We start from the raw sequence: 27,162 nt of genomic DNA, 5'->3' as shown, positions 1-27,162 counted from the left end.
TACCATTATACTCATATTAATTGATGTATAGTCTCAATAGATTTGAAAAATGAATATTTAATGTTAAGGATAATACAAGAAAAAAGTTTATCTTTCTCCTGATATGCTAAAGTGGACAAGTAAAAGTGAACGGAGGTAGTAATTGCTTCAACCCAATAAACCAAATAAATTTATACTCCCTCGTCCCAATTTATGCGATAAACTGTCATTTTTTGTCTGTCCAAAAAAGAATGATACATTTCTATATTTAGAAATAATTTAACTGAAAAGCCGTACAAATATCTATGATTTGTTTTAAATTGTATGTTTCAAAAGTCTTCATTTCTTTCTTAAATTTCGTATCTAATCAAACTAGTATATCACAAAACTTGGGACGGAGGGACTAGTAAATCTAAATTTGATTTTATTAAATTTAAAGTGAAGATATGTCTCAATTATACTAGAGCTCTAGGAGTATAACCAAAGGCGAATTTATGTTGAAATATTGGATCACGTGAACTCATGGTCACCCGAATAAATTCGGTATACTATATGTATAATTTTTAAAATGTATCTAATATTAACTGAAGGAACACATAGTCAAACCAGACCAAGTGGAGCACTGGTTAGGCGATGAGTTTAATTCTTCAAGGTCGAGGGATTGAACCCTATTGGTTGCACTTTGGCATTTGTTTTTATATCTTAAAAGTAACGGAAAAAGCTCAAATATGCCATCGACCTATTGGAAATGACTCATTTATGTCACTCGTCAATAGTTTGACTCATTTATGCCATCGCCGTTACCGAAATGACTCATCCATGTCATTTTTTATTAACGCCGGTTTTACAATACCAGATATGATACGTGACCTCTAACTAGATGGTTGTGGGTGGGTCGGGTGTATGGGTCGAATTTTTATTAATTTGGGATTTAAAATTGGGCTGATTTAATTAAACCACGTGTCATATCTGGTATTATAAAACCGGCATTAATGAAAATGTCATGGATGAGTCATTTTGGTTACAACGATGGCATAAATGAGACAAACTATTGATGAGTGGCATAAATGAGTCATTTCCGATAGTTCGATGGCATAAATGAGCCAAACTATTGATTAGTGGCATAAATGAGTCATTTCCGATAGTTCGATGACACATTTGAGCCTTTTCCGTAAAAGTAATGATAAACTCATCCTCTTGAAACCCTGAATTCGCCTCTGAATATAACAAAATTCAATTGAATTTGACTCTACCTCAGATGATGAGGTATCAATTAACAAAGTCAATCCTAAAATAATTTGCGAAGACAAGATATGGACCAGTGACCTCAACGTTACGAGCCTAGTGAGCTCTATATTGATTTTGATTGAAACAAAGTGCTTACAAATTGAAGAAAAAAAAACTATTAATTTATGAGTTTTGATTGAGTTTGACTTATATAAATATTTATCAAACGTGTGGGTGAGTAAAAAAGTGTTTTAATCTATTTAAATGTAGCTTTTCTGATCCAAAGAAAATGATGAGATTCAAAGTCTAGCTTCTGTGAAACATCTCATTTCTGGGTCCAAATTCTGAGATCATTTTCTAAATTTTTGAATAAGATCTACAAATTGAAAAGTTATATAAAAGATTATACATTAATATTTTTATAATTATAAAAGTTTGAAATTGTTTGAAAGCATAGTTTAACAAAGTAGTGTTTGGTTCATTATTGTGATTCAAGTTGTTTAATTACTTTCTAGAATTTGTTACCTTGTCTATACCAAGTTGCTTCCACTTTCCGTAATCAAACAATGGAAGGGATATAACTCAGCACTGGAATGCTATCTTGACATAGTGAAAGTCATCAGTTCGAGCCTAATCATCCTCAAGTTCAATGTAAGTTTTTTAGTTGGATTTGCTAAAAAAGAATCAATGTTAAGTAATTTTAGACAAATATTCTGAAAACAAATTACGATATATAGTCTTATATATAATGAAGGTAAAGATGTAGATACTAAATTTTGGATCTTAAAAATTATAACTAGTATAATGCGTGACAAGATATATAGGAGTAAAATTAATCAAGATAATCAGTAAGACAAATTACGGCCATAAGTTGTTGTAGTGAACTGTTGTAAGCAAATGCCATAATTTTGACCAAGTCCTTTAAAATGTGCTTTAGGATCGTTTGAGTTAAAATAAGGTTATTCAGAATTATAATTCTAAGATTAATTATAATCAAGATAAATAATTTCATCTTTTATATGTGATAGATAATCTCACAATTTTGATATAAATTTTATCCTGATTTTAACTATTACCTTCAACTAAATACTGAACAAATTTAATTTCAAATTTCATAATGAGATAACACCTAATCCATCTGACCAAACGGCTCCAAAGTGTTTTACCTTCTACATTGTGGGACATAAGCCCCAGATATAGGGCATTACCCTTGTAATTTCTCCCCTAGTTATAAGTATAAAATAATATAAAAGTACAAATTTAAAAATACATGAAAGTTGTAAAAATATGAAAGGATTAAATTGAAGAATGTCATTCATTGTATTCTCTAATCATGGCAATATAATATTAATCCCACTACCGGATCCTAAGACCGACAATCTTCTGGTACAAAATTAACGTATTATTGTGGAAAGAACAAATAATATCATTTGAGAGGAATACAATATTAAACACTTCACGGTTTAATAAATTATTTATATTATAGAGATCCGTGAAAATTAGAAAAACATTTTGTTGTCACTAGGACTTATATTTTAATTTTCCTCGAAGTACGGTGTAATTGGCTTATAGTGGGTTTTAAATTAATTATCAGGACTAATTAGCAAGTACATTGTAATTGGCTTATAGTGAGATAATGTACTTGATCAAAATAGGATTATTAGCTTATGAATAAGTTGGGCTAAAATAAGCTAAAAAAACGATTCATAATTCAACCCGTCCGCTTTTTATTAAGTTTTCATTTTTTTTATTTGTTCTTTTACACAATTTTAAGTATCTAATAAAAAAAATTCTTTATTATAGTTATATATAGCCTTTATCAAATAAACATAAGTAGTTTTGAAAAAAAATGTGATAGTTTTTTATGGATCAATTTGGACTACATATCAACCTAATTTTAGAACTGAACTGAGGGGGTAAAAATGGCTGAGCAATAAATGGGTGAAAAACTAGTTGATCATGTTTTCATGGGCTAATTTTACCGTTCATTAGAATAGCCAATGGAGAATCAAGAGGTAGATTTTCGGGTGAGGGGGTTGCTATGTTATGAGAAAGAGAAGTAATAATAATAAAAATGAGGTGAAAGAGAAATGTAAAACTAGGCAGGTTTAGCTTTACATGACAGAGGACTACTTTATTGGGCCTCCAATATTGGTAATGTGGGCTGTGAGTTGTGACCATAGTTATGGCAAGCCCATGTCCTTGTAAAAATGGGAGGAGAGTACATTTTGAATAAGGAGTCGTTTGGACATGCTTTGAAACTATGGTTTGAAATCATGTTTGGACATGCAATTTGAATTTCTTAAGTTGTATTTGTTCTTATAGACATGAAAACCCCACAAGTTGTGAAAACTATCAGAATATTCTCAATTCTTATACAATCTTACCAAATGAGCAAGTTATAGTTCATAACAAAATTAATACGCTACTAGAAGGCCTTTCTAAAAAATACAACATCAATTGATCAAACTTTAGTTCAATAAAAAAGAAAATTTAACATGGATAGTAATGTAACTACTCTTTAATATAATCCTCCCACGTGGTAGACATAAATAAAAGTTGGTAAATAGTTGGTATGAGTAATTGTTAAAAATATCTACCAACTTATGAGTCTTTTTTTTACAAAACATAAGCTTATGGTCAAGTTTTATATTTAAAAAATTTGAAACCATGAGATGAAATACATGTCCAAACATTGATTTCATCTCATGGTTACAAATCGCATGTCCAAACGCCTACTAACTATGAAATGTGTTTCTATCATTACAATTGTCGACGGCTGCGGTAAAAGGAATAAAATACCTCAAATCTTAACCATAAATTTAGAACCCGTTTGGCCATGAGAATTTCACTTTTTCCGAAATTATTTTTCACTTTTTTGGAAAATTAGTGTTTAGCCATGAAAATTCCAAATGAAATTTGAAAAACAACCAAAATCTTATTTTCACTATTCTCACTTTCTGTTTTTGACCCTTGATTTTGTTTTTCCTTTTTCAAATTTTACCCTAAATTTTTTATTTTTATAAATTTAACCCCTTTTGTTCTAGTATTGATAGTGTTTACAACTATTTGTTTTAGTTCTTGTTGGGTTTTGGTAATGAAAAACAGGACATTGGTCCAGATATTTGCAATAGCAAATAAGATTTTGGTAACTAGAAATTTGTAATAACAAAGACCATTGTTATGTTCCGCTATTAACTTTTCTTTCTTTTTTAATTTTTTCTTTATTAAAAAAAAAAAGAATTCTAGACCTTAGTTTATTATCTATGGTTAACTTAATTGAGATGGGTGTAAACAACCGGTGTGGATAAGTTTTTACCATTCCCTCTTCCTCAAATGAGCTTTGGTTCCTTTTTATTTTTTTTTATTTTTTTATTGAGGGGTGAGGGTTGGATGGTCAGGGGAGGGATTGTGGTTTGTGAATTTGAAGTTTCATTCTGCTGAAAATTGCTTTCACTAATGTATCAGTTGTTTTGATGTAACTGTGTAATCGCCTGTCCTGATTCAACCAGCTGGTTATGTCTATGAATAGTTTTTGGCGATTTTGCTAGTTTTTAGAATTTGGGGATATAAATTATATTTCATGTTTTTTAGAAAAGTACATAAACTACCAAATATTATATGCAAAAACTATAACCAAACACAACTCCAACCTCAACTCGAACTTCAAAAATTCAAAATAAAGTGATTTTTTTTTTTTAGTTTCTATGGCCAAACGCCTACTTAGTGTTCGAGCTCTGAAAATAAACTCTTCGCATGGAGCACTTGCTCCTACGGTGGGCCCTATATTCTTGTTGTACGAGTTTGGACTAGTCGGGCCTGTGAGTTCCAGTACCAATTAGTATTCTATTTTAATGTGGTGGCTGTGGCACCTGTACTTAAAAATACAACTAACAATGTTTGTTTATTTTGAGCTGTATAATATTTGAAGAGAATGGATTTTGTTCAAAAGAAAGACCTAAGAAACCTAATTAGCTTGTAACCCCGGCCCGTGTAATAGCCAATTTTTTTTTCCGCGGATTGTTCTTCATTTGGGGGTGGTCTTTAATTTTTGTCCTTCAAATTGGTGGTCTTTATGTTTTGCCCTTCGCCTAATACTTCGAGGTTGTGGGTTCGAACTCCAGCTCAGTAAAAAAAAAAATCACAAGGTAGAATTTTACAAATCTATCTATGCAAGGCAGAATTTGGGCCTTAAGGCAAAATTCCTTAAGGCAGAAATTTGTAAATTTTGCCTTGCGAAATTCTACCTGAAGGGCAAAAGTTAAAGACCACCATTTTGAGGGACAACAATTAAAGACCACCCCCAGCGAAGAAAAATCCTGCAAATTGCCCAAAATATTTCAAGGGATGTATTGTTGATATAATTTGCCCAGACAGTTTGTTTTGGCCCATTTAGGAGAAATAAATTCTTGCTCAGTTTATTTTTCAGAAAAGGTGCATTAGCAGGGGAGACAGGTAGGGCCAAGGGGGTCCGAACCCCCTCCGACGGAAATTACTATATTTATACATGCTTAAAGTTATTTTTTATGTATATATAGTAGATATTGAATCTCCTTTGGCTTTTTCGTGTGTTTACTTCTTCATATTTTGAACCCCTTAGTGAAAATTTTGTTTCCGTCACTGTGCATGAGTACACAAGTTTTTCAAGGCATAATACATAGAATAGACACCTTAACTTGGCCTCAACTAGCAAGTAAACACTCCAACTTTTTGAATGCACATCTAGATACCTCAACTCGCCTCACTGTATCTCGTGAACACCCGACCCTGACGTAGCACATAAATTTTAGAGGTACCTAGATGATCATTTTGTAAGTTTGAGTGTTTAACTATATAGTGGAGACGAATCGAGGTGTCTAAATGTGCATTCTCAAAGTTGGAATGTTTAGTTGCCAGTTGACAGTTGCCAGTTGCGGTCAAGTTAATGTGTCTATCTATGTATTATGCCGTTTTTCAACTTGTACAAGGATCTTCTTCTTGAACCTGTTGATCCACTTTTAATTTCTTCAGTCTTATCCAAATCCTATGCAAAAGCTTAAAGAATGATGTGATAACAATTAAAAATCAAAATCTGAATCCATAACCGACTTACAGTTGGAATAGTTTTCATTTGGTGGATAACAACATTAACTATGTTTAGGGTTGGCAAGCACATATATTGGCTGTCAATTTGTTTCGTTAACTTACACCGGACTTCTCTTCACAAGCTTTAAACCATTTCTTATCCAAACTTTATTCACATTTCTGTTTTTATGGTGTTATTCCCCACACATATATGTGACGTGGACTTAATGTAAGATATTAAATCGATAACCGTAGCAGAAATTACGATATAATTATATAGATATAAAATTATAATCTTGAGTTGAGGTCAAAGAAGAAAACCATTCAACTCCATCAGCAAGGCTAGCAATCTTCAGATAAGCATGAGACCAACTATCACAAACCACTAGCTACAGTGGCAGAATTAGAATTTTTACTAAGGGGTGTCAAAGTATAAAATAGTAAATATACGACGAAACTAAGGGTGTTCAACACATATTATATATATATAAAAAAGTTCTTTTTACGTTTTTACACAGTGTAATTTTTCGGCGAAGGGATGTGTGCATGTGGCTCCGCCACTTCTAGCTATCAGTCGTTACCATGTATTCATGGACAAACTATACTTGAGTTCTTTCTGATGGTTAGAAAAAGAGAGTTGACTACACATTACAAGTCAATACTAGTTAATAGGTATTGTTTATCTGCACACACAATAATTTAATAGTAGGCCTTTATTTTATCTATCTTTTTTTAGGCTATAACCCATTAACGTAAGTCCATATTCTAATATATATCTAAGTTATATAAAATACCAGTGTAAATAATTTCTCATGCCATCAGTGTAAATATGACATTTTATAAACTTTGTTCCCTTTCTTAAAGATTATCAACTCATATTTGTTTGAGAATAATGTGAACACATTTAAAGTTCGGAAGAATATACTGTCTTACCGTTGGAATTCTAAGTGGATAAGAACATTTAGGTAGGTTACCTTAACACTTTATGATAAGGATTCCATACATTTTCATATATGATCTAACAATAGGTAAGGCCCTTTTTCCTGCCTATTTGTAGGAGACCAAATACGTGCATGGCATATGATATTAAAATGGACAAATGAAGTTCTTTTCTCTTTTATGTGAACATGTGTGGAGATTCATATAAACGTAAACTAGTAGTGCACTTAAAACGCGTATGATAAATGCATAGGCATTTTAGGATGGCAACCGTTAGATGTATATATATACAAAATTTACAATATTGGAAAAATGGACTAGTTTCTTTTGATTGTTGAGGAATCATTATCAAGTCCACATTTAGTTTCCTTTCCATTTTGAGGAGATCGTCAAATGTGGTATGTTGGGTGAAATCGTGTGGGCTACTGGGCTTGACCTAAAATTGACAGTAACATATTGTTAAGAATTCCTTTACGCTAGTTGCATGCGATTGATATTTAACTATTATGGTTCGGCAAGACAAGTATGGATATGATAGCGATAGCGATGAGCTTGGTTTACTATCTTGATGACGCCAAAGTAGCTTGGATACACATATACAAGAAGAAACTAGCTTATGGGCTTTAATGGCCATAAATACTCAGTCTATGTGAGTGACACAATTAATCTCCAAATAAGGAAATTATGGGTCACTTGAAACTTTGGTTTGGGGAGGGGGCTTGGTGAAGGGTGAAGCCGCAGATTATTAAATTTGCAAACAAGTCAAATTGTAGATTGAAAAGAAAAGGAAGTTGCATATAAGGTGTAATATTAAGATTCTCATATAATTTATATTTGTACTAGTTATATGATGTTTGCTTCCACTATTAAATTCCGCATAAATTCTATTGTAGTATTAGTTATATGGAGGATTTTATACTACATGCCAAATACCGTATAAATAATACTAATTATTTAAGCCATAGAAGGGGTAACTAATGCTTGCGTTAGGGTAGGCCGTCACACCCCTTGAGGTGTGACCCTTCCTCGGACCTTGCTAACGCGGGATGTTTTGTGCAGTATTAGTCTGCCTTTTTTTATTGTTTTAATTTGCTCATACTTCTAACCAGACGTACACTACTATATTTAGGAAGATTCACAGCTATCATCCTTGGAAAATATTGCAATTTCAACAACCTTGTTTGTATATAAATGCACCTCCTAGCTAGAATATCACGGAGTTTTCTTGTCTATTTTTTCCTTAATAATCATGGATAAACCCCACCGTCCACTCATCAATGGCCAACTTTTCTTCTTTTTGGAGTAAAAGGTCATTAACTTCATTTTATAAACGTATAACTCTATCCAAAACTTTTATTACTACTAAATTATATAATTTCAACCGACCCATTGGATTTTAGCTGTTTTTCTTTGCCAATCTTGTAAAGCTTTCTACAAAAGACAAATGAAATTATACAAGTGCTATTAATTCTAAAGAAGATACCTTACTCACACCTTAAAATAATGCGGGAACATGAGAATCTTTTAACTTGAATTGATAGAATTTTTCCTTGGATAAAACTTGTTTTGCAAGAAAAACTATTTAAACTCAGCATGTTTTGGCAGGTTACATGTCGTATGGATATACTAATAATATGCGATATATCCGTTGACAATAAACCATATTTCCAACCAAGAAATTGAATGGTCAATCGTTAAAAAAATTACTCCCTCTGTCTCATATTACTTGACTATTTTTCCTTTTGCACGCCCCTTAAAAAATCATAAATAAAAAGATGTATTTTACTACCTTACCCCTATCTCTCTCCAATAAATATATTCTAATCAATATTGATTATTTTCAAGAACATTTAATACTAAGGGTAAGATGAGAAAGATTTAATTAATTTTATCTTAATTTTGTAAGAAGAGGAAGATTAATATACCTTGTGTCCAAGAGACCAAATGGGTAGGTCCTAAAGCTAAGGAGGTAGACGGGTATAAGCTTTGGTTCTCTGGTAGGTTGAACTATAGGAATGGGGTAGGCATTTTAGTAGATAGTGAATTGAGGGATCAGGTGGTAAAGGTTAGGAGGGTCACTGATAGGATGATGTCGATTAAGGTGGTCGTTGAAGGGCTCACTTTGAACATTATTAGTGCGTATGCGCCGCAAGCGGGCTTAGGCGAGGAGGAGAAGAGGCGCTTTTGGGAGGATTTGGACGAGTTAGTGGGAGGCATACCGCCTACTGAGAAGCTATTCGTCGGAGGTGATTTCAATGGGCACATCGGGCCTATTTCGAGGGGTTATGATGATGTGCATGGAGGTTTTGTCTTTGGGGACAGGAATGGAGGAGGAGTCGCACTTTTGGATTTCGCAAGAGCTTTTGGGTTGGTGATAGCCAATTCGAGTTTCCCAAAGAAGGAGGAGCACTTGGTAACCTTTCGTAGTTCGGTGGCTAAGACTCAGATAGACTTTTTACTCCTTAGGAAGGATGATAAAGGTCTGTGCAAAGACGGTAAGGTCATCCCGAGTGACAACCTTACAACCCGACATAAGCTCTTGGTGATGGATTTAGGGATCAAGATGACGAGAAAGAAGAGGGTCGTGGGTGATCGGCCTAGGATCAGATGGGGGAGTTTGACCATGACTAGTGCCCTGGAGATGGGAGAGAAATTACAGGCTGTGGGGGCCTGGGATAGTAGTGGGGATGCGACCAGTATGTGGGATAGAACGGCTAGTTGCATTAGGGTAGTAGCTAGGGAAGTGCTGGGGGTCTCGACAGGTAGTTGTGGTGGGCATTGAGGGGATTGGTGGTGGAATGGAGAAGTGCAAAGGAAGGTGGAAGCAAAGAAGGTGGCATATGCAAAGTTGATAGAAATCAAGGATGAGGTGGAGAAGTGGACGAATAGGGAACTTTATAAGATGGCGAGAAAGGAGGCAAAGTTGGCGGTTTCAATGGAAAAAATGACAGCTTTTGAACGTCTTTATGCTGAACTAGAGGAAAAATGAGGGGATAAAAAATTATTCAGACTAGCCAACGCGAGGGAGAGGAGGGCACATGATGTGGATCAAGTGAAGTGAATCAAGGACGAGCATGGCAAAGTATTGGTAGAGGAGGCTCACATTAGACGAAGATGGCAGTCATACTTCCACAAACTCTTGAATGAAGAAGGGGACAGGGACATTGTGTTGGGAGATTTAGAACTTACAGGGAGGCGTCGGGATTTTGGGTATTGTAGGAGTATTAAGGTTGATGAGGTTAAGGGTGTTGTTCGTAGGATGCACAAGGGAAGAGCAACCGAACCTGACGAGATTCCTGGGGAATTTTGGAAGATTGCGGGCTCGGCAGGTTTGGAGTGGCTGACTAGGTTGTTTAATGTCATCTTTAAGAAGACAATGATGCCCGAAAAATGGAGGTCGAGTGTAATGATCTCTCTATACAAGAACAAGGGCGATATCCAGAGTTGCAACAACTATAGATAGCTGCTAAGACATACTATGAAAGTGTGGGAAGGGGTGGTGGAGATGAGGGTGAGGAGAGGCATATCTATTTCAGAGAACCAGTTCGGATTCATGCCGGGACGCTGAACTACAGAAGTCATCCATCTTGTAAGGAGACTGGTGGAGCAGTATAGGGAGAGGAACAGGGACTTACACATGGTATTCATCGACCTAGAAAAGGCTTATGACAAAGTTTCAAGGGAGATCCTATGGAGATGCTTGGAGGCTAAAGGTGTACCTGTGGCGTACATTAGGGTGATCAAGGACATATATGAGGGAGCCAAGACCAGGGTAAGGATAGTGGGAGGAGACTCAGAGTACTTCCCAGTTGTGATGAGGTTGCATCAAGGATCAGCTCTTAGTCTGTTTTTATTTGCCTTGGTGATGGATGAATTGACGCGGAAAATTCAAGGTGAGGTGCCATGGTGTATGCTTTTCGCGGATGACATAGTCCTGATCGACGAGACTCGTAGCGGAGTTAACGTTAAGCTGGAGGGTTGGAGACAGACTCTGGAGTCTAAAGGGTTCAAGCTGAGTAGGACCAAGACAGAGTACTTGGAGTGCAAGTTCAGTGAAGCACCTCAGTAGGGTGGCGTGGAAGTGAGGCTTGGTACCCAGGTAATCCAGAAGAAAAGTAGTTTCAAGTATCTTGGGTCCATTATACAAGGCAGTGGGGAGATTGACGATGATGTCACACATCGTATTAGGGCAAGGTGGATGAAATGGAGGCTCGCTTCCGGAGTGCTATGTGATAAGAAGGTGCCACCACAACTTAAGGGCAAGTTCTACAAAGTGATGGTTAGACCGACTATGTTGTATGGGGCGGAGTGTTGGCCAGTTAAGATCTCTCACGTTCAAAAGATGAAAGTTGCCGCGATAAGAATATTGAGATGGATGTGTGGGCACACCAGGAGTGACAGGATTAGGAATGAGGTTATCCAGGACAATGTGGGAGTGGCCTCGGTGGAAGACAAGATGCGAGAAGCAAGACTGAGATGGTTTGGACATGTGAAGAGGAGAGGCACAGATGCCCCAGTGCGGAGGTGTGAGAGGTTGGCCATGAATGGTTTCAGAAGAGGTAGGGGTAGGCCGAAGAAGTATTGGGGAGAGGTAATTAGACAGGACATGGCGCAGTTACAGCTTACCGAGGACATGACCTTAGATAGGAGAGTCTGGAGGACTCAGATTAGGGTAGAAAGCTAGTAGATTGTATCGTTTATCCTGTCATATTAGTAGTCGCATTATCGCGATATAAGTTCTTGTGCTTTGATTTATGCTATTATCTATTATTTTCTGTACTTTGATTATCTTATTTTATCTGTGATAGCTACTGCCCCTTTGCAAACTGCTTCATCATGGCTTAGTCACTTTCGTTATTTTCATTCCCATATCGCTTTGAATTTTTTGGCCTTATCTGACCTCTTTTTATGCTTTCTATTGAGCCGACGGTCTTTCGGAAACAGCCGTCCTATCTTGGTAGGAGTAAGGTCTGTGTACACTCTACCCTTCCCAGACCCCACGTTGTGAGATTTCACTGGGTTGTTGTTAGCTATTTTTGTATGAAGATAAAGAGAGCCATAATGGGTTCTTGTAAAAAGAAAATGAAATTAGATATGAACTTCGTTGCCATTATGTTACTGAATTGCTCGTAGAGTCGTAGCTAGCTAAATTACTTGATAAACTACCACTAAATAAAATTAGCAATAAATTTTGCTCTTTAACTACAGCATTCGCCCGTTGCTAATTCCTATATTTTTAGTAGTCGTTGATCAATACCTAAAATGTACTAATTGACTATTAAAAGTGTGGTGAGTAAAATTGCATCTATTACTCTTGTGTGGTAACGATGATGGATCTAATATAACGACACATACTTTTCAAAAAATTCCTGAAAGAAAACACACATATAAGAGCCTTAAAGTGAAACTTTTCGACGTGAATTCCTATTAATTGGGTAAAAAATGAATACCGAACAACAAGTGTAAAGAAAATAAGGAAAAAGGGTACGTGAGATAGGATGCGAATATCGAGTGAAAAGATTAGATGAATGTTATTCGCTCAAGCAGTAAGTACCTTCCACCTCCAACCTCAAGGTTGCCGGTTCAAGTCATCAAAGGAGCAAAGTGGGGAAGCAAACGGGAGGGGCCGGAAAAAAAAAAGAATAATGTGTAAATTAGTATGAGTATCAAATTCACACCTAGGGGCTAGGAGGAGTAAAAGATAACAGTTGGACCTACAATATCCAAAGGCCACAAAAATCTGCAGCTTACTAAGATTTTATGTGGGGCCTTCAAACATGGGCCCTATTCAAACCTAATGATCTCTATGTCAAAGTCAAGGTCAAGCCCAGTAAAACCTGGTTTGAATTTTATAAAAATTTGCTCGAATCAGTTGAACAATTTATTTAATCGCTATTTGAAATGTAATTGAAAAATAAACTCCTTGTGAGACGAAAATAACACTTGGATAAAAGAATTCTAACTAAAACATGAAATAATTTAATAAAAATTTGTTGGAGTTTCAGACTCAATGGGTCACTAAATTAAAGTTCGAAGTTTTATTACTCCAAACTCCGAAAACAATTTATGAATTTTAAACTGTACATGCTCAAACTCCAACAAATTCTTTTTTGAAGTTTTTTCATGTTTTAACTAGGATATTTTTGTCGAAATTTTATTTTTAAATTAAAATATGGCTAAAGATTGAATAATTTTGGAATGCGAGCTAAAACTTAATTAGTGATCCCAAAACAACTACTTATTTACAAATTTCTCGAATTTATTGATCTAAAATTTAGCAGTAAATCTGAACTAAAAAGGGGACAACTTTTGTTGCTCTTCTAAGAGTGTCTTTGGTATGGAGGAAAACATTTTTTGGAAAGTATTTTTCAATTTTTTCATGTTTGGTTGATCAAAATGTCTTGAAAAATATTTTCTCTAGGAAAACAAGTTCCTTGAAAATGAGGAAAATAACTTCCTTAATGGAAGTCGGGAAAACAAGTTTCACAAATAACATTGCAAGTTAATTGTTTCCTCCCACCCACCCAATACCATTAACCCTTATCCCTCGACCTTCCCATACCCCACCACTGCCGAACCCCCACTCCCATCCCATACACCACCCAAACTACCCCCAGCCCCCACCACCTAACCACCCCTACACCCCCACCCCACCACTTAACCACCCCCTTCTACCCTACCCTCACTACCTCCCTCCCCACCCCTATAACCACCTACCCCGCCCCTACCCCTATCACCACCTACCTCCAACCCCTCACTTGCCTACCACCCCCTATCTTTAACATTGCAAAACTAAGCACTTTGTGAAAGTAGTAACTTTAAAAAATAGCAACTTTACAAAAGTAATCAATTTACAAAAGTAGCCACTTTTTTTAAATATTACTTGTGAAAAGTAGCTACTTTTCAAAAATAGTCATTTTACAAAAGTAGTCGCTTTTAGAAAATATTCACATTGTGAAAGTAGATACTTTTTAAAAATAGCCACTTTTTTAAAGTAGCCAATTTTCATAAATGGTCATTTTGTGAAAGTAGTTACTTTAAAAAATTAACTACTTTGCAAAAGTAACCATTTTTTAAAATAGTCTCTTTGTGAAAATATTAAAATAACCATTTTTGCACCTTTATAAGATAGTGGCCACTTTTGTAAAGTAGCCATTTTTTAAAAGTCAAAGTGGCCATTTTTAAAAAAATGACAAAGTTGCTATTTTTGAAAAATTTGCATTTTCGGTTGATTTTCAAGAAATACATTTTTGCAAAAATATCCATTTTTATGTCACTTTTCAAAAAATGATCAATTTACAAAACTAGCCAAATTTGTGTCACTTTTAAAAAATGGCTAGTTTACAAACACTGTCACTTTTTTGGGTTGTCTTTCAAAGTGCAAAGTTGTCATTTTTATGGTTTGTCTTAGAAAAAGGCCACTTGCAAAGGTATGCACATATTTGCAAGTGAAAGTAGCATCTTTTTCAAAATGCAGGGTGGAGGTAGTAGGGAAGGCTGGAATGGGGGTTTGGGGTGGGGAGGGGATTAGGAGGTGAGAGGTAGTGAGTTGGGGGTTGGAGGTGGGGTTCGGGGTTTGGATTGGTATTTCCGTCAAATAAAAAACAAGAAAATGTTTTCCGCATCCAACCAAACACAAGAAATAAGTAGGAAAATCACTTATTTTTCAAGAAATCATTTTCTAGGAAAACATTTTCCATCATACCAAACACACCCTAAATGTATCCTTTTTTTTATTTTTGTCTTTATTGGGACCGGATCTATTTCTTTAATAAAAAAAGAGATAAGGCACTATTACCCCCCCCCTCCCCCCCGGAACTATACCCGAAGTTGCTACGACATACCTTACCTTTCCCTGGGTCTTATTACCCCCTAAACGCTGACATGGCAAAGAGAGTGTGTTTCACTCTCTTTGGGAGAGTGAGAAACATAAAAAAGGGGAAAACTTAATTATTTTTTTTCTTAAAAATCTGTATTTTCTTAAAATATGAAAAACTGAATTATTTTTTAAAAAATATGAAAAATCTGGTTTTTTAGAAAATAAATCTGGAAAACTGAGTCTTCTTATTAAAAAATTTGGACATTTTTTTAATATGGAAAACTGATTTTTTTTTCTATATATGAAAATAAATCTAGTTTTCCAAATTTAGTTTAAAAAGAAGGGTTTACCATATTTTTAAAAAATGATTAATTTTTCCAAAATTTTATAAAAAAACAGTTTTTTCACATTTTGACAAGAAAACACTTTGTTTAGAATTTATTTGAAAAATTAAAGTGTCCTAAGAAAATGAAATCATGAAAATCAAGATTTTTTAAGACATTTTAAAAAAAAAATCAAGATTTCCATATTTCAATAAAATTCATGTTTTCAGTTTTTTTTTTTTAAAGGGGCGGGGTGGGGGGGGGGGGGTTACAAAAATCAAATTTTCAGATTTTTTAAATATTTTTAAAAAAACGGGTTTTAAAAATCATCTTTTTAAACAAAATTCAGTTTTTAAATTTTAAAAAAAATCCGTGTTTTCAGTTTTTTATTTTTTTAAATCAAACGGGTTTTAAAAACCTTTTTTTTTTAAAGAAAATTCAGTTTTAAATTTCTTTTTAATCCACGTTTTCAGTTTTTTTTTTTTTAAACTGGTTTTTAAAAAAATCAAATTTTCAATTTTGTCTTTTTAAAAACGGGTTTTAAAAATCATTTTTTTAAAAATAAAACTCATTTAAAAAAAAAATTGACACATAAGATGAAAAAATTAAAAATAAAGAAGAAAACAAATAAATACACATGTGGCAAGGAGAGTGTATGTCACTCTCCCAAGGGTGGGCATCAGCGTTTAGGAGGGTAATTATTTCGTTTTAAATAAGTTTAGGTGGGTAATAGAACACAGGGAAAGGTAAAGTGTGTCGTAGCAACTTCGGGTATAGTTCAGGGGAATAATAGTGCCTTATCCCATAAAAAAAAGATAGGCGTCTCGCAAAACAACTAGGTTTTGATTCATCTAATTGTAGAAGTAAGTATTACCATAAATGAAAAAGGTACATTTATGTGTAATATTAAACAATAAAAAATTATGCATAAGGCTGTGTTTCCATCGTTTGGCGTTCGTTTTTTATGATTATGGCCTCATAATTTATTTTGTTATTCTATTTTATACATTTTGAACGCTTGACTGAATTTTAAAGTGTTTAATTTTAGTAATTGAATTTTTTCCCTTAAGTATCTATTTAAGGTACAGAATAACTCAATGGCTAATCGGATAATATGACGGTTGATCATTATGATATCTTGCTGGTGGACGGTGGTAATATTATTAGCATTAAATGAGTTACAAGTTTTTTTTTTTTTTTTTTTTTTTCATTTATGAGTTACGTACTTTATCTGTGATTGAATTGAAAAAACAAATGGTGGGAAAATTGCACTATGAGAAATTTTCTGAGATAATCCATTCACTGTTCGAAATAGTTTCAACCTGTGTGTTGTAGTTTTTCTTTTTTAATTTATTTAATTTCAGCCCTTAATTTTGCAATGTTGGATTTATCTTATTTCACTTCAAGTTAAACAGAACGTTACCCTTCTTTTTGGGTTTTAAAAGGCTCAAATTTTGTTGTTGTGCTATTTGAAATTGTTCAATTGTCATATGTTATACTTTTAATTCATTCACATCCCTGTGCTTAGCAAATTCTATTTGGCTGTATCAATAACTGCGCTCTAGCGTGAAATTAGTATTCAAGAAAATCATCTAAATTTACCCCTCAACTTTTAATTATAGTTTAAACTTAATCCTTTCTAATTAACACTCATGCTTTGCTCTAATCATCAATTCATGTTAATCTCGATACAAGTAAATGAATAATAATGGTACAGAAAAGGATAAACAAACATCCTCCATATAGAAGAAGAAAATTCGAGTGATTGACCAAAATAATAGCTCCAAATAGAAGTCAAGAACAGCTCATGACACAACCGTCCATGATATAATTATCGGATTGAAGAACTAAATATGTTTCTTTTGTAGCCATCATGAATTGCTCAACAAAGTTCTCCGTCTGTCCCATTTAAACTGTCGCTTTAGTTCAAAAAAAAAAATCTCACATAGTTGTCACTTTGAGAATTTAAGGCGAAAGTTGACAATTGTTATTAATTATACCCTTAATCGCATGCACAGTATTTTCGAGAAAGAAATCAATCTACTTTTGTTAAATTGGGGTTACTTAGATTAAACTCAATATTATATTTATTATTTTGTTAATAATCGTGAAAAGAGCTAAAACAATCGTTAAAACGGGACGGAGAGAATAGTTATTAGTACTTCCCCAAAAAAGGGGTTATTCCTCCTTTTTCAAATTATCTCTCCCACTATCAAGAGTTGTGTTGGGATGAATACGATTTCTCCATCCTTAGTTATAAGTCTCGATTTCGAGAAATGAGAATAGAGAAAAATCCTCATAAATAACACTTTTTCTTTTAACGGGGCTTAAGCGGAGCAAATCCGAATTAATCGGGGTCCCACTACTAATACCCGACACTAATTTGAAACCATATATAGAAACCATAAAAACTTTCATTTCCTCCAAAGATTGGACTGTATTTTCCATGCTGAGTTCGTTTCGTCAAGCAACAACACACAATGAAATGTCATTCTAATACTTTTAGAGTAGATAAATCAAGTCAAACTTATTTAGGAAAAAGAAAATACTGTATATCCCCACTGCGAATGTAAACATATTCATTTTTTGCTCATTAGAGTTAAAATCAAGAATAACAGTGGAAAATGACAACGTTTGACTCCCTCAAATCCTAATTGCTGTATTTTGTCTAAAGTTTGTTTAAGTTATTATTTAACACGAAATTCATCCCTTTAATTGTAATGAAATACATGCAACAACCATCCAAACAAACCATAAGGGATATTGTGGGATGAATCATGAGATTTACTTTATTCTTAATAAGAAATCATGAATTCAAGCTCTAAAAATAAAGAAACTTCTCATAGGACGCTTCCCCTACGAGTCTTGCGTGACACAAATTCAAATGTGTAGTATAACGTTACGAGTACTGAACACCAGATATGATGAAAGCGAAGGGATCAAAAATCGTTTGGAAGGAAAAGATAATGAAAAAGAAACGGCAAAACTATGAGGGGTCGTTTGGTAGCTGGTTAGAGTTATGCAGGTGTTAGTAATACATGGATTGGTAATGATGGAATCTATGTATTATTTTATGCAGGTATTAGTTATGCGAGATTTAGTTATTCATGTATTAATCAAATCCACCTTTTGCCCTGCATAAAATAATACAAAAATACGACTAAATTAGTTAAAAGGGGTCTTTACAAAATGAATAAAGGTATATCACCCTCTGTATACATGGGCGGTTCTGAAATAACACAGAGGCGATCTGTGTTATTTTGGAGAGAGTCATTTAATCAATTCATAACTTATACATGTATTAGTTATGTGAATTTCTAAATTACAAACCAAACACCATATTGACTTTATAAGTCAATAACTTATTTCTTAACCAGCTACGCACCAAACACAATATTACTTATAAAGGATTTTAATACATGAATAAATTAGGTTGCTCCTAATCAACTACCAAACGACCGCCTCATAATAGGTTGCTCCTAATCAGCTACCAAACGACCCCTCAATGTTGAGGTGGAAATTTATTGGCACGTAGGTGCCATTTCACTTCCCAAAATATTAAATAAAAAGGATAAGGATAAAATTATGATGACTAAACGCTGAGTTTACATGCCACGGTGTGAATCCTTCGTTTGACTTACGTCTTATCCCACTACAAAACCCAATGAGAATTAATTAGTACACTAATTTTTATATGGATAAAGTTAATTTTTATATGGATAACGGTAATAACTTAATATTTACATAATTAAGTTACTTAAAAATTTAATCACATATAGTATTCTTAAATAAAATGTAAATGAGTTACTTAAAAATAAGGTAATTATTGTTATAGTGCAAAAAATACTTTACATTATGATATATATGATGACAAGACAGTCGAACATCTTGATTTATACGTGAATCACACGTTGATTTCTTATTTTGTAAAACTTACTTACATAAGAAACTTATAAGTTAAAAAAATTCTTAAATATCTTAGTAAAAAAAAAAAATTAAGAAATTGCAGGAAAAAATCTATTTGACATTTCAATTAGGAGTAGTAAGTAATCTTGCAATTCTTTGAGAAACATAATACAATGAAAATAATGAGAAGAAAAAAGTACAAAATTTAACTTCAATCTTTAACTAGAAGTATAATATAGAAAAAACATTAGCATTAGCATAACTATTTTGTGAAGTGAATAAAGTTTATCTTCTTCCATATGTAGTTTCCTATATAAATTTCATATTTATTGATACTTATATATTTACTATAGTAAGTCAATATATATTTTTTCAAAGTCCATCATTACCTTTTTGGCAGTTGGTTTACCGTTTCAGTAATTAAGATTTTGTACATAATTTTTGACAGCTAAGTTTATAGTCTGAATATATCTCATTTTTTTCTATATATACTCACTCCTCTATTGTCTCTTCATATACTCTCTATTCATACTATACTCTCTTTTTTCCTTCATTTCTCATATCTCTCTAAAAAATAATTCTTACTTCTATAGTTTTTATTTGTTAATATGGCTGGTGGTGGTGGTGGAATTAGCTCTGGTCCAAATAATGGGAAAGAATATCCTGGAAATCTAACTGTTTATGTTCTTGTTACTTGCATTGTTGCTGGTATGGGTGGCCTGATTTTTGGTTATGATATTGGAATTTCAGGTACGTTTTCGTGTGTATATGTATTTGTACGCGCATACGTAAATTCAAGATCTAGAGTCAGTGGACTATATAATACATAGTTCAGGCTAGTTGATATGTTGGGGGGGGGGGGGGGGGGGGGGGTTTAAGGGGTTCATTTTAATCCACTTAGTTGAAAAATGACACTGCGTATATGAGATTAAAACATTTTTTTATGAATATAAAATAGATGTCAAATTCTTTGAACGTTTTCACGTGTTTAGTTCTTTATATTTTGAATTCGAAAGATGGATCCAAAATAAGAACATGATGGACTAAACCTTTAAATTCTTGTCATTTGAACTCCTTATACTTTTGAAATTGTGAATTAAAAAAATTGTATTTTTTGAAGTTAATAGTGATTTATTGCACAATATATCTATGTTGCGTCTGGAAAAACTCAAATTCAGTTGAACATGTTAATTATAGGCTACATTCGCTACGAGTTCAGTTGAACTCACAGAAGCTGACTTAAAATTGCTTTTCTGTGTATGAAGCATTGTCTACGTTGTTTGGATCCTCCAAAAAGGGCATATCATGTGTGTCAGATCCTCTAAAAATTACTTCTGAAGTAGTCGACAGACATGTGATAGACATAATTGGAGGATCCGAGCAACATATATAACTTTTGTTGTGTTAAAACAAAAAGATGAACATGGTTCTTGATTTTTCTGATGATGTTTGTCTGTGTATATGTTTTTGGAACAGGTGGAGTGACATCAATGGAGCATTTCTTGCGTAAATTTTTCCCATCTGTTTATAACAAGGAAAAAGCAGACAAATCAACAAACCAGTACTGCAAATTTGACAGCCAAACACTTACAATGTTTACATCATCATTGTATCTTGCTGCACTTTGTTCCTCACTTGTTGCATCTACTATTACAAGAAAACTAGGAAGGAGGCTTTCAATGTTGTTTGGGGGTATCCTGTTTTGTGTTGGGGCTTTGATTAATGGATTTGCTAAGGATGTTGCTATGCTCATTGTTGGAAGAATTTTGCTTGGTTTTGGTATTGGATTCGCCAATCAGGTCAAATTTCTTTTTTCCCATCTTTACCTTTACAATTTTTAGCGACGTTTGAACATAAAAAAAAATGTGCGAATGTTTTCATAGTTGCTGTATTTCTGCTTTATTTGAGCCGAGTTCTATCAAAAACAACCTCTTCATCCTCTCTATCTACCAAGATAGGGGTAAAGTCTGAGTACTCTCTGTCATCCGCAAACCCCACTTGTGGGATTACACCGGGTATGGTGGTGTTGTTGGACATAAAAATTTTAAATTTGGAAAAAATTTGAAAAATCGTATTTGAAAATTGGAGTTGTTTGGACACGAATACAATTGAAAGAATGTTGATTTTTTTGTGAATGATTTGGAGTGAAGAATGTGAAGACAAGGATTAGGAGTTTTTTAGAATTTTAGAATTCAGAAAATTATAACAATTCTATGTCCAAACATGATTCCCGACTAGAATTTCGGAAAAAAGTGAAAATTATCCATGGCCAAACGGGCCCTTAGAAATTACTGTCACTCCCACTATCTCAATTTATGTGAAGGGATTCGGTGTACCAAAATCAAAATACTTTATTTCAATGTGAAATCGGGTATAGATTCTTCATATTTTTCAAAATAAAATTTACATACTACAAATTATATGAAAAAGCTCGACATCGCTAAAATATTTTTAAGAAGTCTGAAAAACTTAAAAATTGTTATTAACAAAATGTTTAACTCTTTGAATAGTAAAAAATGTAAGGAGGGAGTACAACTTATGGTTTTAAACATATTATCACATTTTTATAGAATAAGAGAGGTGACATAAGATGAAAAACATGGAGAATTTACTTTCTGGTTGTACAATTTTTTTTGTTGCAGTCCATGTTATTTTATTGATGTATTAAATGTGGTGGTTTTCCATTTTTTTAGTAGTATTTTTTTTTTTTCCAGTTTCAAGGTTGTTTTATGTGTGTTTTCCTCTTGCCATGGAATAAGCTGCTTTTACAAATGTAAATAAAAGAAACTCTGTAGTTTTGAAGTTCAAAATATACAAATTGCTGGTCAACAGACTAACACTTTATAGTACAAGTTCAGGTCTGAATTTTCAGTAGTACTAATGAGCAGCTCAGAAAAAGTAAGGTCATAATAAAACAAATTATCTATAAAAGTATAAAACAAATTAATTTAATGTTATTTTTTAATCTATTTTTGTATCGTCATTTCTCTGCTCAGAAGAGCAGTATGATAACCCTACAACTTTTACAAGTTTGCAGTTTTACCCTACTTGAAAACGATTACTTATGACTTTTTCCTAAAGAAGATATATGGTGCATTTCCACTACCTGAATTTTTTGGCAATTACAACATTTACTCCTGTATTTTATTTGGTATGTAAATCAGACATGCAATAGTTCAGCAAGTTGTAACACTCACTATTTTGTTTAAAGTGTAGTAGTAATCTGTAATTTGTAATGAGATAAATAAAACTCCCTTGTAATGGTTGCAAGTTCTTAATTGGTTTAAGAGGACCAAATCATAGAAATTAATGTATAATCAAGAATAATGTACCCTTTTTTTGTCTCATTAGTCTTGACAATAATATGTGATCCTCTTGAAAGTAACATAAAATTCCCCTTTTAATTTGTTCATTTTTTTTTGGTGTTTTTCCCCTTTGAAGTTCATTTCGAATGTGTTTCTTTTTACCCTTTTTTGTCTCATTAATCGTGACAATCTATGTTGCTCGAACTTTTTCAAATGTCATTCCCGTGTCGGAATCTTCATACCTACACTACTTTTGGAAGATTCTACACGCACCTGTTGGCATTTTTGAAGAGTCCGAGCAACATAAGTGACAATAATATGTTAAACACAAATTTCATTTTCTTTGGTGTTTTTCCCCTTTGAATTTCAGTTAGAATTGATTCATTTTTTGTAAACCATTTGTATGATTAACATGTTCTTGGTAAATTTGTTATGCAGTCTGTTCCCTTGTACTTATCTGAAATGGCTCCATACAAGTACAGAGGAGCACTCAACATTGGCTTTCAATTTTCCATCACAATTGGAATTCTTGTAGCCAATGTGTTGAACTATTTCTTCGCAAAAATCCCTTGGGGATGGCGTTTGAGTCTAGGTGGCGCTATGGTCCCCGCATTGATCATCTCCGTTGGTTCCCTCCTCCTCCCTGAGACTCCCAATTCTATGATCGAACGTGGCAACAACGAGGAAGCTAAAACGAAGCTCAGGAGAATCAGGGGCGTCGATGATGTAGACGAAGAATTTAATGATTTAGTCATGGCTAGTGAAGCCTCAAGGAAAATCGAGCACCCTTGGAGAAATTTATTGCAAAGGAAGTATAGGCCACATTTGACTATGGCTATTGCTATTCCATTTTTCCAGCAACTTACTGGGATTAATGTGATCATGTTTTATGCCCCTGTGCTGTTCAAGACTATTGGTTTTGCTGGTGATGCTTCATTGATGTCTGCTGTTATTACTGGTGTAGTCAACGTTGTTGCTACTGTGGTTTCTATTTACTATGTTGATAAGTTGGGAAGAAGATTCTTGTTCCTTGAAGGTGGGCTTCAGATGCTTCTTTGTCAAGTAAGTATATCCCTTTTTCTTGCATATTTTCATAAGGAAAAAAAAAGTCCGATGCACTAGGCTCCTGCTGTGCACGGTGTCCATAAAAGGGCCGGACCACATTTGGTTATTGTTCGAGGCATTGCATTTGCAAGAGGTTGTTTTCACGGTTTGAACCCGTGACCTTATAGTCACATGACGGAAACTCTTACCTTAATGTCTAGGATCCCTTACATATATTTTCACATTCAAGAAAACATACGACTTTGTTTACTAACATGAATTTTGTTTGGCTTTCAAATGCTCATCTACCAAGTAAGTTAATTCCATTTTCATGAAAAAAGGGCAGTCAAGAGGCCAAGCAATTCCATTTTCTTGTATATTTTAATGAAAAAAGGGAAGCGAAGAGTCTGTTTCCACGACTTGAACTCGTGGCCCTCTGGCCACATGGCGGCAGCTCTTATTGTTGCGCATATAATCTCCTTCATATAGTTTTATAGTTCAAGAAAAAGTACAATATGTTTTTTACTATCATGATTTGTTTTGCTTTCAAATCTTTCAAATGCTCATCTGCTAAGTAAGTTAATTCCATTTTCTTGTATATATTCATGAAAAGAAGGCAGCCAAGAGGCAACCAATTTTCCCGTGATTTTTTGGTCACATGATAACAACTCTTGTCGTTGCCCCTAATCTCCCCGTCTTCTATTTTCATAATTCAAGAAAAAAAAACAGGTTTTATTACTAACATGAACTTTGTTTCGTGTGTAGATTGCCGTGGCAATTTGCATTGGATTGAAGTTTGGAGCTGATGGTAATGGAGGGGACTTGCCAAAGTGGTATGCTATAGTAGTAGTAATGTTCATCTGTGCTTATGTAGCTGCATTTGCTTGGTCATGGGGTCCTCTGGCATGGTTAGTCCCTAGTGAAATTTTCCCACTCGAAATTCGCTCTGCAGCACAAAGTATCAACGTATCGGTAAACATGATCTTCACATTCATCGTCGCGCAAGTGTTCTTGACGCTCCTGTGCCACTTGAAGTTTGGTTTGTTCCTCTTCTTCGCGTTCTTCGTGTGTGTGATGACTGTGTTCATCTACTTCTTCTTGCCCGAGACGAAGAATGTGCCCATTGAAGAGATGGTTATTGTGTGGAAAGAGCATTGGTTTTGGGCTAGGTTTATGACTGAAGTTGATTATCCTAGCAAAGGGAATTCATCTATTGAAATGGCAAAGGGGGACAATGGTTGCAAATTAGTATGATATAAAGATTTTTATGTTAGTATTAATTTGGAAAAGAAAAAAAGGAGATGAAAGGGGTTTTATATAATGTTTTGTTATTTGGGATGATGCTGTTAGATTGCAGTGTTTTCGTTCTCTATTTTGCATAGGAAAATACATATTTATGAGGTTCAATTTCAAAGGATTTTTAAGAACTCATTGGTGGAATTGACCTGTATTTTTGGATGAATTTATTTGTGCATTTGGCAGTGTTAAATATGTTAGAAGAATCTCTTATTATTTCAGAACTCATCCATGTTCTCCAAAAAAGATTTGATTTGGACAGTAGGATATGGCAATAGTTTGAGATTCTTGTTATTCAATTATTTTGAGGGAAGTGATAATAATACTCTCTTCGTCTTAATTTATGTGATATTTGACTGGACAAAAAATTAAGAAAGGACTAAAAACTTTTTAAAAATTGTTCATAACTAAAATACCAACCATCAGTGAGCTATCACAGTCCTTGTATGAGTAAAGTTGGTCATAACTAAGAATTTGTAAATGAGATCAAATGCAACTCTTTGCAACTTAGCAGAAAAAGGGTACAATCTTCGTCTAGAAAATCATCTGAATACAATTCAAAAGACTTCGAGGAAGACTGCGAAGAATCCTAGGCTTTTCCACAGTATGTTATGTTAAGATATCGAAGTTGAGAAAGAAGATGGATGTCCGCCAAATAAACAAACTTGTCTCTGCTCAAATTTAGTCCAGATAAAGTAAGGCAACAACCTAAGATCAATAGATCATAAATATCCTCGTCAAGCAGATTGCAACCACTAAGATCTATTTTTTTTTTTTTTCAATTTCCACAAACCGTTTCTATCGAGCAATTAACTTCAAATTGATAGCAGCATGGCATTTAACGTTAGGATTTGGAATGGAATAATAACGGTTCATACCAAATCCATTCGAAAGGTTAATAATCAACAAAAGAAAAAATTAAGTGGACCTAACCTATTGAATCATGACGAGTAACTGATGAGGTCAGTTCCTGTATTATAGCGTGTGCTAAATGGAGGTCGGATAAAGAATCCATAAATTCCCCTCAATTTCTGGAAAAAATTGTAATTTCAAACAACAAATATTGAAACTTTCAAGAGATCCCATCTGAATGCTGCTTGGAAAAACTAAAGAATTTTGCAGGGCTCCATATTTTAGCAAAATATGCTTTCTTAGATATATGATTGGTGAATCAAATAAGAATTTGGCAAATGAGAGGGCGTTAATAGCAGTTACTCAGAAAATAACTACACATTAGTTCTGCTTTTATAGAAGCTGTAGTATTTTGAGAGATCATACCAACACTAACGAACTGAATTCCATCAGATCTCCGAAGTGTTGGGAAGAAACAAGCAACAACCAAATTACACGCCGAGATAACAGCGGAAGGAATACTCAAGTCAAAACTTCCCATACTATTTGAACCAAGAGAAGACAATAAACACTAGCACAAATGGAAATCTGGACGGCAACTATACCAAAAACAAAATAGCAAAGCAAGCAAAAATAAATCAATGCAAGAGACACCAAATTTATGTGGTAAAATCCTTTCAAGGTGAAGAGAAAACATCTACGGGACCTCCGGCCCATAAAAGCTCCACTAAAATCAACAAGAGTTAAAACAATGTTCTCCAAATGGCTACAACATCAAAACCAAACACGGAGCAACAATACATAAATGATAGCACCAAAACTACTGAAGAAAGGAGAGAAATCACCCCAAAAACTGAGCTACTATTCGTACTCGAAAAATGGAGCTACATACCACAAAATACGATCTCCACGGTTGAACTAGAAGAACCAGATGTTGAGAACCCCAAGTTCAAATTTCAGCACGATCCAACAGTTAACGAATCGGGAAACGCAATTTTAAGTGGACTGTTGTGGCTGATTTTCACTGGTCCGAAAATCAACTCTTTTCTCTCAATTTTTCTCTCTATATGGCTGCTATGAATTCACTCTTGTGTTATAAAAATAAGACCTAAGTTGATCCTATATATAAAAGATTTTGGGGCAAAAGTGGTTTGATCCAAATTGAATTGAGTTTTATTAATCCAATTCAACATAAGAAGGGAAAAATCCAAAAACTCAACAATTCTCCCCCTCCCGACTATGTGGAGGAAACCGCCATCCCGGCGATCAAGCAACACTCTAAATCTAGACTTGCAGCCAAGCCCAGAACAACCTGAATGGATGACATCTTCACAACTGGAGAAAATATTTCATCAAAATCAACTCCCTTCTTCCGATTAAAGCCCTTGACAACCAATCTAGCCTTGTA

General features: G+C 34.2%; 1 protein-coding gene across 1 annotated transcript; it reads left to right on the top strand.

The window, feature by feature from the left end:
- The first annotated feature begins 19,766 nt into the window (after nucleotides 1-19,766).
- LOC132618809 (sugar carrier protein C-like) lies at nucleotides 19,767-25,126 on the top strand. Its single transcript, XM_060333816.1, has 4 exons — nucleotides 19,767-20,007; nucleotides 20,734-21,056; nucleotides 23,001-23,624; nucleotides 24,372-25,126. The coding sequence occupies exons 1-4, from the start codon at nucleotides 19,866-19,868 to the stop codon at nucleotides 24,858-24,860; spliced, it is 1,578 nt and encodes a 525-aa protein (XP_060189799.1). The 5' UTR covers nucleotides 19,767-19,865; the 3' UTR covers nucleotides 24,861-25,126.
- Nucleotides 25,127-27,162: the final 2,036 nt, after the last annotated feature.

This window comes from Lycium barbarum, chromosome 11 (genome assembly GCF_019175385.1).
Source record: "Lycium barbarum isolate Lr01 chromosome 11, ASM1917538v2, whole genome shotgun sequence".
Taxonomy (NCBI): domain Eukaryota; kingdom Viridiplantae; phylum Streptophyta; class Magnoliopsida; order Solanales; family Solanaceae; genus Lycium; species Lycium barbarum.
This window is presented reverse-complemented; position numbering and strand designations above follow the sequence as displayed.